Source organism: Plectrocnemia conspersa, unplaced genomic scaffold (genome assembly GCF_051122295.1).
Source record: "Plectrocnemia conspersa isolate PC_06_02 unplaced genomic scaffold, ASM5112229v1 ptg000009l, whole genome shotgun sequence".
Classification (NCBI taxonomy): Eukaryota; Metazoa; Arthropoda; class Insecta; order Trichoptera; family Polycentropodidae; genus Plectrocnemia; species Plectrocnemia conspersa.
This window is the reverse complement of record NW_028277173.1, coordinates 8,502,601-8,519,170: the sequence shown is the minus strand read 5'-3', so window position 1 is coordinate 8,519,170 and position 16,570 is coordinate 8,502,601. Positions and strand designations below refer to the sequence as shown.

General features: G+C 33.5%; 1 protein-coding gene across 3 annotated transcripts in view; it reads right to left on the bottom strand.

Annotated features, from left to right (window-relative positions):
• The window catches only part of LOC148231835 (interference hedgehog-like), a 30,343-nt gene that overhangs the window by 3,826 nt on the left and 9,947 nt on the right, over window positions 1-16,570 (bottom strand). For all 3 annotated transcript variants that reach the window (XM_088193632.1, XM_088193631.1, XM_088193633.1), the window contains exons 2-11: window positions 4,455-4,559; window positions 3,520-3,797; window positions 1,904-2,082; window positions 1,460-1,835; window positions 1,147-1,387; window positions 932-1,062; window positions 612-720; window positions 413-543; window positions 255-343; window positions 22-184 (exon numbers count right to left, since the gene is read on the bottom strand). In XM_088193632.1, the coding sequence (XP_088049758.1) occupies window positions 22-184; window positions 255-343; window positions 413-543; window positions 612-720; window positions 932-1,062; window positions 1,147-1,387; window positions 1,460-1,835; window positions 1,904-2,082; window positions 3,520-3,797; window positions 4,455-4,521 (1,764 nt within the window). In that variant the 5' untranslated portion in view covers window positions 4,522-4,559. The remainder of the gene's footprint in view (window positions 1-21; window positions 185-254; window positions 344-412; window positions 544-611; window positions 721-931; window positions 1,063-1,146; window positions 1,388-1,459; window positions 1,836-1,903; window positions 2,083-3,519; window positions 3,798-4,454; window positions 4,560-16,570) is intronic.

Sequence of the window (16,570 nt, the reverse complement as noted above, 5' to 3'; positions counted from 1 at the left end):
ATCAATAAATTTTATACTCACATCCCAATAAAGGCGAATCGCTGTAGTATTAACAGCTTCAGTTCTATTAAGCACAGGGGTAGGAGGCGGCGGAAGAGGTAAATCAGCGCCATGCTGTAGTAAAAATTTAGAAGTATATCCCTGTAAATTATCTTCATTGCTGTATACGGCCGATATTCTAAATCTGTAATAAAACATAACCATTAACAAAACATTATAATACTCGATGATTAAAACAATTAAATCGATCTTACGTATAATTATGTCCGGCTGTGAGACTGCCAACTTCATAAGAATGGACGTTAGCAGGTATAGTCTGATCGAGCGTATTCCATTGAGTTTTCTTAAAAAATATATCGATAATTAAATAACAGTCTATAATATGTGCATATATTTATATAATAAAACTCACCAAAGTAGTATCTTTGTATTGAACTTTAAAAAACTCAATACGGAGACCGTTATTGTGTTGGACGCTCCATCGTACCATCACACTCTCGTCTGATAAGCGAGTGATATTTGGTCTTGATGGTGGAATCATCACTAAAAATTATTTATCATAAATACACAAATACATACATATGTTTGTGTTTATAAAATTAAATTAATACCTTTATGATTTTTTCTTTTAGGTTTTTGAGTATGTCTTCCTCTAGCTTTGTTACCTCTTGGGTTGGGTCTTACAGGTTGTATTTCATCTATGACATCGTCTTTATTACCCTATAAACATATGTTCATAATGAGAATAAAATATGATGATTTGATAAAGCTATAAAAATAAATGTTTTATTTTGTAGACTCTCGCAATTCTCTTTTAGCATTACTTTTACAACGGAATGGCGTTTAGGAATCCGCCGAGTCAAATTCGAAGAGATAATAACATAATGCCATTTTTTTTGATGCAATATTTATATTATAAGAAAAGAATTACCTGCAACATTAATTCTTTCGGTGATACTCTAAGCAATCTACCAGTGTATGCACTACCTAAAACATTTGTCGCAAAACATTGAACAACGCCAGCGTGTTGCTTTTCAACCGGATCTATCACCAGCTCGGTGTCTAATAAATAAAATATATTATTAATATTTTCACAAAAAGCTTTTTTAAAGAATTTTATTACATCAACATTTGAAAATTTCTCACCAGCCATTTTAACGCTAGGATCTTTAGAAATATCGCCTCCATTGAGCAACCAATAAAACGTTGGTTTAGGATCTCCAGACGCTTGCCCACATGTTAATCGTACGGAACTGCCTTCTTGCACTTCTTCATCCTTAGGTCGCTCGCCTTTATCATGTGACAATCTTGCTGCATGCCAAACACGAAGTTTAACAACTTTCTTGGCTGTACCGACGTTGTTGCTAGCTATGCACTCGTATTCACCCTGAATTTTATTTTAAAAAAATTATGACTTTTGTGTAATTAATAAAAGGATGTTAACGTAATGAAAATGTACCCGATCGCTAACGTGAAGATTACTCAAATGAAGAAGCGGAGAAAAATCCGCTTGAACTGCATGGTGCAACATTGCCTTATCTTTTCGCTTCCAAAGTATTTTAGGCGCTGGATATCCGTTAACTAAACAAGCCAAAGCGATCGACTTTCCTTCCCTACCGATCACTTCAACTTCCATATCTGGTTCAAACTCGGGAGCTTTCGGCGCTTGCTTCTGCGCTATTACAGTGATACGGTGATTGTACGTATGCAACTCTTCCGTGTGGCTGTTTCTAGCCGCACACGTATAGACGGTAGTGGAATTATTCTTAGGATACATCACTAAACCACCGCTGTCTTTGTCGCTTTCTACGTCGACCGGATTGCCATTGACCATTCTGAAACGCATAACGTATGAGTAATGTCATAATATTTATAGCTCTAAAGTGAATAAGCAAAGCATTACTCGTAATATATCATTGTTGGCGGAGGATCTGACTTTAACGGCGGGCAATGAATAAACACAGGCGTATTGGGCGCAACAATCAATTGTCGGTTTTCGTACTGCGGTGCAGGTGCCAACCAAGCCATGTTTAGTTTCGCTGGCACAGATGCCAAAGCTGATGCTCCGTTCCATGACACGCACTATAAAGTAAAATAATCAGATTTATAAAACTATATTTATTATTTTATTCATTTATTTTTACACTAAACAATTTTTTGTTTATAATTTTAAACTGAACATAATATAAATATAAACAAAAAAAAACAGATAAAACTGTATTTGTTCACAAACGGATGATCCAGGATGCGTATTTCCACATGATCAGGTTCACAAAATTGTGACATCACATCGTTCGACAAAATACTAAATTTGAAATAAATAAAACAAAACCCAAGCCAAACCAAAACGAAGTAGCTTACAAGAACGTTGGCAGAATTGACGTCCCTGATTTCTAGCCCAGAAATTCAGTGAAATCATATCAGAATACATTTTCACCGGTAGATATATATTTTTACTAGTGAAAATGTAGTTTATCTGGCAGGTGCTAGTAAAATTACATAATTTAAACTTATCCATATGTAGTAATATATAATATATATATATACATTTCCATACTTATCATTATTTATTTACAAGCGATGTATAAATGTTACAGTGAATGTGTATTTTTCAGTAATTTGTATTTTCACTAGTAGATATACAGTGGCGGCCACCTAAATAAGACATCTTTTACAAAATCATTTTTTGGCTCCTTAATGTTTAATTACTGCGTAACAAAGTATGGGGTTCGAAAAAAAATGGTCTAAACTAAAAGCGACACATTTAAGGAACAGTTTGATGCTCTGTTTATGCATCCTTAGACATTTAATTGAAGGGATTATGAACCAGGAAGTATATGTTAATATTATAGAGTCCGTAATGTTACTTTATGCCGAAGATTTCGGGTCATTGTCCTGTTTATCAACAAGACAATGACCCGAAACATATTTCACGTAGGGCAAAAAAGTGGTTCACATACAATATTGTGGATGTTATGGAATACCATCATGCCGCCCGGATTTAAACCCAATTGAGCGCTTATGGAGACATTTAAAACTCAAAATTAAAAATAAATTTGACACAAATTTAAAAGAACTATATTCAATTGTGAAAAACGAGTGGGAACTGATTCCAGCAGCAAAATGCCAGCAATTAATCAAGTCAATGCCTAACGGTTGTAAGGCTTTTATAAGGACAAAAAGTCACCTTACAAAATATTAACTGTATTTTTATTTTATTTATTTTTTTTACATGTTTTTGAATTTTTAGAATACACTTATATGTATCTCGCATACAGGTGAATTCGACTATCAATTTTATAAATTTAATTTTAAATTTAAAATAAATATTTTAAATATTTATAACATAGTTTTATTCGCTGTAGATTATCTAGATAAAAAATAAAAAGTTGAAAAGTTTTAACTATTTTATGTTAAATTTGCATTATCGTTATCAATAAAATTATTTGCAATTTAATGCCCACATTAGTGAAAATGCGATGTCTTAATACTAATATATTACTAATCGTTTATAGTTACCCTGTATTCTCCAGCGAGAGTTTCGTCACGGAATTTGACAGTCAATGTCGAGGACGCCGGCTTTGCGGTAATAAGATATGATGAATTAGGATTCAAGTATGTCGTTTGCATGAATGTGATTTGAGTCCATGGAGCTGGTGGAGTACCGAGGATGGACAACTTCCGGTGCCACCAGACAATCTTCTCCACTCGGTTGCTCGTCTGACAAGTGAATACGACGTCATCCCCCAAAGGAGTCGTTATCGATTCAGGACTCCTCACATAATGTGCCCATAATTCTGTAAAAAAATCATCTTTATTATATTTGAAGTTAAATTTAATAATATGTCATACTGTCTGATTTTATAAAATACAATAAAATTTGAAACAGTTCATAAATAGTAAAGATTAGATAAATACTTTTTAAATTGAATTCTGTAATTTTTATGGGTACTATGAGGTGCTGGCGTAAAAGCATGATAACCCATTTAAAAAGGAAAAGTTGAGATAATTGACAAACTATTGATAATATGTATTCTGAACATACAATAATTTTAGTTTATTTTGGCATCTTAAAAAATCAAACACCAGTTATAAAGCAAAAATATATTTAGATGTATTACATATTTATACAAAGACAAATAGTCGATCCACGTAGATTGGATACATTTTATTAAAAAAATATGTTACAGTACAAGGAGATTGCATCAGATACAATGTTTTTACTGTCAGCCCCTCAAATATAGAAAACTTTCGGTTAACATAAACACTACTCTTATCTACTCTTCTTTAAAACTTTCAACAGATACGGATATATACTTATATATAAAGATAATATCATAAAGAATAAATATATCGGTAAAAGCACAAGCGTAATATTTATTAGACTTATCTCCACCATTAAATGACATAAAATCAATACAAAAGTATTTTTATCAGATAAGCATTAAACAAACCTGCCAAGATGTTGCCCGGCAATTGGACTGTCAAAAGGTAGATGAACAGCCAGGATAGGAGTGCCATGCCACGAGCGTCCGTGAGCCCATCACCTGCACTCTCGCCTGTAATACAACACAAAATTATATAATGCAGCCATTTCAATGTGAAACTTATACCGTACAAAATAAACAAGAGTTGTCTGTTGATTAAGCGGAAGAATCTAAAATAAACACGTTGATATCTGACATTTACCACATTTTTATTTAAATAAAACTTATGTACTTGATCAATATGGAAAAATTTCATAAAAATAGGGTGTACTGTGTATTTACATAAAAATACTTGTTATCGTTACATAAACATAAAATCGAGGTTATAAATAAGTTAGCAGTACATATATAAGTACTAATAAATTGAATAGCTATGTTTTTTATTCAATTTTTAAAATTCACAAGTTAGGCATTAATATAAAAGATATGTGTAATGTGTTTACTTTGTTTAGATCATTTTAACTACAAAACATCTTTTGGTCATATATTTAAATGAAATTTTGCAATTCATTCCATACAATTATTTAATATTTGGTAAAACTACAGTATTAAAACAATAAGAACGCTCGGACACGCACGCTAAGTCATCCTATTTTTATTAGGTAGTTATATTTATGAGTGTCATAATACTTTTTTTAATTCACATGATCATCCTAATTTTTTATTCTGACCGTATGCTATTTTTATTCTAACCATTTGATATTTATTCTGACCATAATATAATTATGATTATTTAATATTTTAATTCTGATCGTCCTATATTTTTATTCTGACCATATGCTATTTTTATTCTAACCATTTGACATTTATTCTGACCTTGAGTAATATATGATAATTATGATCAAGCTGTTCTGAAATTTGATTTTTAATCTGAACCAAAGTTGATTCAAATTCAGACCATTTAATTTGTTTTCTTTTAAAATATTACCGAAGGTTGAAATAACGTGTTTACCACTGTTTCTCAATTTTTAATTATATTAAAAATTCGGTTAATTATAAATTATATAATAAAATGAGTCATAAAATATGTAAATATATAAAGAGGCATTTCTCATTCTAACATTTAATGGGATCTCTGTTGAGAATCCACGTCAAAAGCAATAAAATCGTGCCGCCGCCGTTGCAGTGGAAACGCTCGGTTATCTAAGGTTCATATGTAGACTTTTTATAACAATATTACGACTTACAATAAGTGAGAATCGAATGAAGCATATCTAAACCGAATTCTGACCAATAGGAGAGCGCAAAAAACAATTATCACTTCTCAGAAGTCAAAAATCCACGTCAAAAGCAATAAAATCGTGCTGTCGCCGTCGCAGTGGAAACGCTCGTTAACGAGCGTTCCCACTGCGACGGCGCCGACACGATTTTATTGCTTTTGACGTGAATTTTTGACTTCTGAGAAGTGATAATTGTTTTTGCGCCCTCCTATTGTCCAAAATTCGGTTTGAATATACTTTGACAAATACTCTAATATCAAAAGTCCGTAGTAAAATTCAAGTAATATCCAAAATAATATCCAAGTGCAAACAAACTATGGAGCAATGTGCGTAATACGATGTCTGTCTGTACTTCTTCCGCTTATTTTGCCTTGAGAGTTGAGTTGGTTTATTAAATGTATTTAGACTTCACTAGTGAAAATATAACTTCACTGACATTTATACATCGCATGTAAATAAATAATGATAAGTATGTAAATGTATATATTACTACGTATGGAAATGTTGAAATCATATAATTTTTACTAGCACCTGCCAGATAAATTACATTTTCACTAGTAAAAATGTATATCTACCGAAGAAAAGGTATTCTGATATGATTTCACTGAAATTACTTATTATAAAAAATATTTTCGAGACTTTTTTTAGATTTTCTCTGAGGGATAAACCGAGAATTTTTTATTTAAAATCAATGACGTCATTTTAGCCTTTCCAATGGGGGGGGGGGTCAAAGTTTGCCAGTTTTTTTTATATTTCGATTTTTTTTTAATTCATAGTATTTTATTAAATAGCATGCATTTTTCTTGCCAAATTCAAGGGGCGACAAATTCCCCCTACCTGCTCCCTGAAAATGCTCGAAAATCGCAATTTGCCGTATACTGTTCTAGAAAAAACATAATATACATACACCATACATACTTAACCATAGTGTACATACATATGTACAAATATATATACAAGTCTCATCTAATAAGATGACCAGATTTTAAAAAAATCAAAGGACACTAAAAATAAAAAAAGGTCATTATTGCTGCGGGAGCTAAAAAATTACATTTCGGAAAAGTTTGTTCAAACGCTATCTCGGAAATTTTTGCTTGAAGAAGACAAATTCCTGAGAGTTAAAAAAGTTCATCATGGAAGTTTTGTTTAAAACCCTATTGTGAATTTTTCTTTGAGGATAAATGGAATATGTTGTTCAAAAGCCATCTCCGAAAATTTTTTGATGAGAAATGCTACGGGAGCTGGAAATTTTGCAAGAGGACAATCCTCCTCAAATGAGAACGTCTGACCAGACCTTACCTCTAGACACCTTTAAGCTATTATACATAGAGGAGTAATGTTATCGTGGCAATTTCTTCTATGATCTGGTGATATCACATATCCCCAATAATAAAAGAAGTTCAATATTTATGTACGAGTTTACTCAAAAGTTGAATAAAGAACTTCTATTCAAACGTAACACAGGACGAAGGGAGAACAACCAACGCGGAAGGAGGGCCCTTACTCACCAGTGAACAAGTACCCACTCAACAAAATTTGTATGGCATCAGGAGCACGTGCATTCCCCTCTTTTAATTTGTGGATAAAATAATCGCTGTGACCACCCATGAAGCTGGTGCGTACATAATAATGTATGTGACGTGACTATGTAACACTAGCACACTTTTAGAGCGAGCACGTAACCGCCATGTCCGTGACTCTGGTCTTCGACAGACACCCTCGAAAGAGACTAGGAACCTATACGTGACGCGGATGAGACGAGATTGCCCAAATCGCAATTAGTGTCCGATTACCGCGACAGATGCGACGTGCGTGTACTATTTTTGGTTTAAACATCTTCATTAAATCAAAACGAACGTGTTTCCGATTCGTGACAGTCCTGGGTCTTGGCAAAAATACGTAATTCCATAAATTCGAATACTTGATATGCCTCCGAGTGTATAATATCATCAAAGTGATCGTCTTGTTGTTGAAGATAAAGATCTAAATGGGATAAGAGCAAACATGGCTTCACATATACCAAAAACCTATATAGATTTATTAAGGTCAGATCCATTCCAGTAAGATTCTTAAAAATATGATTTGAAGTTAAGATGCAGAGCAATAAGCACTTCAACAAAGTGTGGCAAGATTTACCTACATTTTTGTTTAGAGGAAGACTAAATAGTTCGCATGATCTTAAACAATCCTTACTAGACTTGATATTCCAAAATTGGCCTCTTCATGATATCTGTACAATATGCATTCAGTTTTGTTAAAGTTCATTTTGAATTGTATTGTTTTATTATAATCAAAAAAAATACAAAGAAATGAAAAGATATCCGCTCCAATCCGATAAACAATGTACGCGTGGGCGATACCAGTCCAATAGACAGGAATCTCGCCGGTGTTATTCTAAAGCGTTTGATCCGCTTCTTGGATCAATATTGACAGTGTTTCTTTGCCACCTGTGGGACAACAAGCATCCGATGGATAATACCTACGTATGCAAGGAGTGCAACGACGCTGGACCACGTGTGGACGTGGGCGACACACAGTCAAGGTGGGCGCCGAGAATAGGTTATCCACCGGCGTGGGAGACCACTTTGAGCCCACATTTAGAAAACTATGCCAATCAATTTGCGGCTGACGATTGGTCAATAATCGACGTGCATCGAAAGTGGCAGCTTCAGATGGAGACGTACATATATGGTGGCGCCAGAGCGTGAACTCCTTCCGAGGCGACTTCCCGTGTTCCGACTTGCGTAACGATCGAATAAAACAAAGAGTGATCTATAAAACAACCAATGCTCAAGAATCGGTCATAATTCATAACTTCACCTAAATAAATTTTAGGCAGATTCTTCTTCAGAACCAAAGATGCGTCATACCACGTGTCTGAAAAATTAATGCACCACAAGCAAACAGAAGTTCGTGAATTATAATCCTTCTCAAACAGAAGAGTGTGAATAAATATTTAGCAGCCCCCTGTAATTAATGCAAACCACGGAGATTAAGAACCTCAAATACTTTCCAATAAGCCATTTCATGATTGATAGAGTCGAAAGTCCTGGGCATTTAGTTTCTTGCACTATACACCAAACTGCACTTGACATTTAATAATCTCGTTAAAATGAGCCTAATTCAGATTGGGAAAATGTGCTTATAGCATCAGGATTAAGGGCTAAATATTTATCGGTCGTATCTAATATGACCGAAATTCGCAGAATTCGTTCGTCGAACGAAGAAAAATGTAGCAAGGCTCACCCTTTCTTATTTGAAAAAAAGGTGAGCGTCGCAAATTTTTGTTACTTTTTGTGTTTTTTTTTGTTTCAATACGTTAAATATCAGATCAGTTAAATAATTCGATAGCGATTAATTTATTTCTAGATATATAATTTATATGTAAATCCGCACAAAACAAACGCAATATATAAAATTCGTTCCAAGCATTATATAGTATATACCAGGGTTTCCCAAACTTTTTCAGCGACGGAACACTTGGCAAATTCGAAAATTTTGGCGGAACACTTTGATTATTTTGCTGTACCCAACTTCTAGGTACTAAAAACTTCGCCTTCTCTTGACGTCATAAATCTTAATTAAGTTTAACCGTCACTTGTCTTTCATTATGAAGTAGAATATGTTTAATTTTTTTAATTTACTATAAATTTTTGTGAAATATCTATTTAGGCTCCGCGGAACACCAATGTTCCGCGGAACATAGTTGGGGAAACCATAGTATATACAATAAATTCGTTAAAATTATATATTTAAAATGTTGCTGAATTAATTCAATCGCAGCTGATCTAAATTCTGGTGATTACAAAAAACTTAAGTGACGTCCCTGATCAAAAAGTATGCAAAATAATAAATTAAGCATTTTCCTTTCGTCCCCTCACTGAACACAAAATTTTAACGAATATAAAAGTAATTAATGTTTAATTAAAATACTTATTATTAAGTAATATTTTTAAATAAAATAATATTTTACAGACAATTAATTGATTTGTTGCACTAATTGTTTAAGTAAATTAAAATCAGTAAAAACCGAGAGAAAATTTACGAATATATTCGAATACTTCAATTTTTTATTGAAAACTAAGAATAATTGAGAGCCCTACTGACAATGGATGAATAGACGAGCTCAAAAAAACGTTAATGCTGAAAATGACATATTTAATCTAGGACTTGTGAATTTGTAATTGTTTTTGAAAGCGAAATAGTAGCAACAACTGATGGAGCTAGAATTGACAATGAACTTTGCATAAATCATGCGATACAATCTGTAATAAATTTATTATACTAGAAAAAATATCAGTGTCAAACTGATGAAGACTGATGATTCCAACAAAGTTGAACAAAACATTGAAGAAAATGATAATCCTTAATCTATTAATAAGGTAGTGAGTTTCACTTTTAATATACTTTTTCAGATTTGCAAAAGTATATTAAAAATTAATTTGGTATTAAACTAATTATGTTATGCTTAGACGTAAAGACAAAAACTCCTTAAAAATGTTGTCCTCCTTTATCCTTCTCGAACAAAAATTTCCGTGATGACATTTTTTAGACCCCGCAGCTTCTCCCGCTTAGTTTCCCCTGAGAGATGAGTTAGCTAATTTTATATTTTGGACTTGACCTAATGAAAGTTCTAAAATTATAATTAGTTTTATAACTTTCATGGACGTTTCATAACCGTCAAATTGCATTTCGGTTAAATTATATTTTCGCTAGTAGAAATATGTATATACTGGTGAAAATGTACTTGGATTTCACTAGTGAAAATAAAAAAAAAATACACTCATGTTAATTTATTAAATGAGTTGATATTGGAACCAGAAGATTATTTTAACTATTTACGTATGAACGAAGAAACATACTTACAACTCATGATTAAAAAAGTCATGAGAAAAGTTATTTTCCCACTTGAAATGTCAACGGCAACTAAGGTTTCTCGCAACAAGAAGTAACGAAGAAGAGTCATGACAATAATTAAAATTATTCCAGAAACATATAATGCTTTATACACAGATCTGCATAAGAAAATTAAAAATGATTTCAGTAAGTTAACCATTATTTTCATTAATGAAAAATATGACAGAATTTCTGGTTTAGAATCAAGGACGTCATTACAGCTTTTTCCTAAGATGACAATTTAAAAAAATATTTTTTCCCCTACAAAAGACCAAAGGTGTCTTAGATAACCGAAGAAAATAACTATTAGTTCCCCACTTAGGTTTCTATTCCTTGGGAGTTTACCCAAATAACCGATTGTTCTGATATACCAGTGGTCCAATTAAGCGGAATCGACTATATGTATTTCAGTTTGTTGTCTCATTATTTAGTACTTTTCGTTTGTGTTTACTCATTGGGCTAACGCATGTTATATTACAATTATTTCATTAAAATTTTAGTGAAAAGCACAGTTTCAAACGTACATTATGCTTCAAGAAACAGTTGTGACCAAATTTTGTATACAGGAAAAGGGTTATTTAACGTGACACAATTAATTGAATCACTTTAATGTGTCATTAAAATATAGTTCACACGCTAAAGCACCGGAAAATAAAAAACAACAATCGCATTCTTATAAATTTATAAAAATGGACTTCCTCGTTGGTATTCTGAATTGATAGATCAAAAAGTCTATGATAGTCGTTATAACAACAAGAAAGGTTCTGAATTATCTTCGGCGTGACATCAGCACATTCTATTAACAGGTAGTTTGATTATAAATTCTTACATTTTTTCATCGGGTATATTTTTTTTGTAACTGAACAAACAAGCGTCATCCGACAAGACGAGGGTTTAGATGTTTATAGATAAAGACTGTGGATAGCATCACGAAAATAATTGCTATAATCTCGGAACCGTTCTTCTTCAGATTCCTGGCAAATCTGAGAGCGACTCACGATTAGCATGAGAGATTCCTCGAGAGATACCGGTGCGCGCATTCCTCGGCGAAAGCGCAAGAAGTACGACGGCCGGCGGCAAAGAGTTCCGATAAAAATTCCACGGCTCCGATGCGTTTATATGGCCATATTTGTCTTGGAGCACTTCTTAATCCGCACGCCTATTCTCGGCGAAGCGAGGGGACGAAAACTGGTTTCGGCGATAATGAATCACACATATCCGACCGGCCGACACACGAGGATCGATGAATCAACCAAGTTTCGTCAAGACGAGACCGCGGACTAAGATGGCGGCAGCAGGTGCAAGGACGTAAAGGTCGGCAACCTCGGCTGGATGCTGCCCATGGACCGCTCCATGCTTCTCTCACTACCTACATATCTACAACTACCTACTCGTGTCCGAGATCCGAGACGCCACTCTCTGGAATAGTGCGTCTATGGGCTCGTTCCTTTACTTGTAGTAATCGTGGGAAGTACGCGTCGACGCAAAACAATCTCAGGAAAAAACTTCACGCTCGATCGGCCGTCAATTGGTCCATTATCTGACGTACGTCAAACTAAAATCTCAATCTAAATATTCACTTGGGCGCGATACTACAATTCGCTTTGGTGACATTCAAATTTTGCTTGACGTTAACCATGTAATAGGGCGAATTAATCAAATCCACTTTGGAACTTAGACAGGGTTGCCAAATAATGAAAAAAAATATAAAGGGTTGAATTATCGACCATTCTAATGAGGTCCTCAATAATCTGGATACCAATAATAAAATAAAGATTTTGTAACGACCAAATCAGTTTTGGCAAAAAAGGAACAAGAGATTTAAGTTTATATGCGTCTTTTGGTATAAATTACAGATAATACATACGTTTGTAAATATTTTACACTGAATCGGTAAAATCGCTTATTACGTAAAATATGCAAAAAATTGCCTAATTCATAAAAAGTGCAATCCAGTTGCTTCATTCGTGAATTAGGCAAATTACCTACCGATCCATATAGTAGCGCTCCGGTAGTGTTTTTTGGAACTATGCCAAATGTAATTTTTTACAGTTGCGACACGTCATGTTTATTGAAAGATCCATATTTTTTGCTTCTGTAAAGTGTATGAATAGTATTGCCCTTAATAATAGTGGTCCATGTACTTTATCTAGTCGTGTAACTGATGCCGGGAGATTGGCAGATATATTGTAATTTAATAACATAAAATAAGTATTAACTATTATATATACAAGTTTTTCATGGAACTGTTGCGAGCGTTGGTCAAAACAGTGAACACCCCATGAATAACTCTCTACAATGAATATCATAATTATAGACTTTTTTGACATTCTAAATGAAGATGAACACCACTACTTAGTGATTGATTTTTTTTACATAACTAAATGAAATTTGATTTAGTTGTAAAAGAAAACACAACTGAAGCACCACTATTTACCTTGCTCAATACACGAAATAAGCAAAACAAACCTGCCCAATTCACGCATTCGGCAGATAATTTGCCTAATTCACGAATTAGGAACCAGGTTTGCACTTTTCATGAATTAGACAAAGCTTTGCACATTTCACGCAATATGCGATTTTACTGATTCGGTGTAATAAATGTATATAGCTTCTTTCCATGCAGAGCAACTAAAGCAATCGAAAAGCAGAGTAGTGATAAAAATAATTCCATCCGGCAAAGTCCTTTTCTATTTTTTAAACGGAGTTAGGATTTAAAAAAAATAGTCATTTTCATTTTATTAAAATTTTTATTTTTAAATGTTTTTCACTCCTACTTTATTCTGAACAAAGTTAAAAAATAATTTTGAAAAAATGGATAATATTGAACTGGAGCGATAAATTTACAGAAGATAGTTTTAGAATAAGTAAATGTGCTTAAAACTACGAGAGTTATCGTGACCTTAAATGACAAAAAAATGTAAAAAATCATTTAAATTTTTATTTAGAAACGTTTTTTCACCTTTACTTTTTTCTCTAATATTTTTTTAGAATCAATAAAGCATATATAAACCAAATTTTGATCAATAGGAGAGCGCAAAAAACAATTATCCTTCTCAGAAGTCAAAAATTCACGTCAAAACCAATAAAATCGTGTCTGCGCCGTTGCAGGTTATACAAGGGAGATGTTTAAAAACGCAATTCAAAATCATATCTTCATATGGAAGATTGTTTCGAGAAATATCATACGATGGAGAAATATAACCAAACATTAAGTATATAAATATGTAAGTAATTGTAGTGGACATACATAAAGTTGTTTCATATATCAAAGTAATAAAAAAAAGAACACTAAATTCCGTTCGATTAAAAATATATTGAGAATCATTGGTATTGTATGAATTACAATAGTGAATAATTAACCAAATAATATTTACAAGGATAGAGCGAAACATTATTTTTTTGTCATTGCATTCTTGGGTGTTTTTTTTTTCAGGTAGTGGTCCCAACATCTGGAACGGGTACAGGGTACTCTAAATAAAGATTTTTTTTAATCGTTGAATGTTGAATAAATAAATTATTTAACATTCAACATATATATTGAACTTAAAACAAATTATGTCACTTTGAATAAATAGTTTCCACTAAAAATGAATACTTTGCACTGAATGATCCCACTGATGTTTTACTACTGGTATACATTTCGTACTTAAATAAAACGTTGAAAACCTCAGATCGTTTTTAAAAAAACTAAAACATTAGATAACATATAAATATGTAGATACTATGTCAAAAGATCTTTTTCAAAGTGCAAAATATTAAATTAAAATTTGAGTGCATGTACAAAGAGCATCAAATTTTTAGTGCAAAATATTAAAATTTATGTTTGGGTGTACAAAGTGCATACAATCAAAATGTTAGTGCAAAGTATTAAAATTTATGTTCGTGTGTACAAAGTGCATACTATCAAATTTTTAGTGCAAAGTAATAAAATTTATGTTCGTGTGTACAAACTGCACATATTATTAAACTTTGAGACTTTGAGATTTTTTATATATATTCATTATTAGTATTGTGTACCAGCAACTTCAATGAACTGGAAACGTTGCGTGGATGATTGAGGATAAATATTTAAAGATCGTGAGAACCAACATAGCCCTCAAGCACTCAAATCAGTGTCCCATTATGCGCACTATCAAAAGATCTAGTAATATGAGCATTTCTTGTCAATTCATCGCCACTTACAGCATCACAAAGCCACTCAAACTACCCTTATAGACCAAGACTGATAACTGGGACCACCGAGCTCTTACCCAACCAGCAGATTCGGTCTCTTAAAAAAGCTGACAAGACACGTGAAAAGTCGTAGAATTTTCGAACGCAGGTGTTAGTATCGAGGCATTGGCCACCAGCGATGATGGAATGTGCATGTGGCAAAACTGGTAATTCGACGGCGAAAAAAAGCACAGCCAATGAGTCAACTACATACCGGAGCCAATTAGAAACGACCAGTTTACGAAATGCAAATGCGATGGATAGAGAGATAGGATACGCGCGCTGCGGCTGAGAGATAAAAACTACATCACATAGTGTGTCCTGATGTTGTTGTTGACAAATAACAGCCGAGAGACGAGACATAAGCAACCTGTCGCTGCCCAATTAAGGCAGACCGGTCGACTTACGAAATTCCTGAGCAAACCGGATGCGTCTGATCAGGAGCATGGGCGTTACAGAAGTGCCGAAATGAGTTTCTGAATCCGATTGACCGCAGGCGACCGACTCCAGCCTCTCGATCCGACTTGTCCTTTTTAGGTATGTAGCAGCAGATTACCTACACTGCTAGACTGACGATAACGGCAATACGTCATCGCACGAGACTGGAATACCACTGAACCTTCGATGGCACATGAACGACATACGCTCGATAGACAATACGGGTTTACAGGGCTGCAACTCTTGAATTCAAATTTATGATATGAAAGACGAGAAAAAAATAATGACACGTACCATTCGTTTTATTTTACATATCGTCATTTTTTGTAAAGGTAATTGACATTTAAGAATCAAACCATTTCAAAGCCAATAAAGTTTCAAATCTCAAGCATGAAATATAATATGACCATTAGCTGCCACCCAAATTGCAAAGCAATTTGGGTGGTGAATAAGACAATGAAAGCTTCTGTATTATGTAGAATGTGTCAGTTTTCACTTGCGTCGCATATTTCATATAAGTAGCAATTATTGGCAGAGAAATGCGCCAAAACTATTTTAAACCTAATAACACATACGTACACATTGTACATCAACATTTTAAGGAACCACATAAACGGATGTGTTCAAGCATTAAATTGAATAGTACTTCCTCTAGAATTCTATTGAAGCGATGAATCGAACATGTTAACTTTATACAAAAGCTCGTGTCATAAAATATTATTCTTAGCAGTAAAAACATCCATGCTTCTTCTAGCTACACAATAGAATCGGCAATAAAACTGGAAAGCAATTTGTGCGTTACTTTGTATAAGAATATGAGCATCACTCGAACTGTAAACCCGCGTTGATCAACGTCGTTAAGATAAGCAATGTTATCGAATCAGAGTGTAACGCTCCTTCCAAAAATAAATAAACTCTCACAGTGGCGCTAACCGCGGCTGAATGACGTTGACGTTGAATGAAAACAGACTGAAAGAAATGTACAAACATCATGCCAAAAGGCGGAGAGAAAGAAAGAGTCTTGACAAATGGGTCAAATACTTGGCAGCGGATGGATAACGAAATTTGTGTCGCCGGCTGTTAAAAAGAACCGATTTATTATTTCCGCTAAGCGATTCAGATAAATTTTAATTTATATTTATATAATGTTAACTGTTAGTTTAGTTTAATTCATGGTATCTTATTATGCTATACTTGTTATATAACATATATACAAAACGTTCTGTTAAGAATTTATAGGTCAATGCAACGACATTATATCATACATGTTATTTTCTGTTTATAAAATTGTTCAAACGTTTTTACCATTGAAAA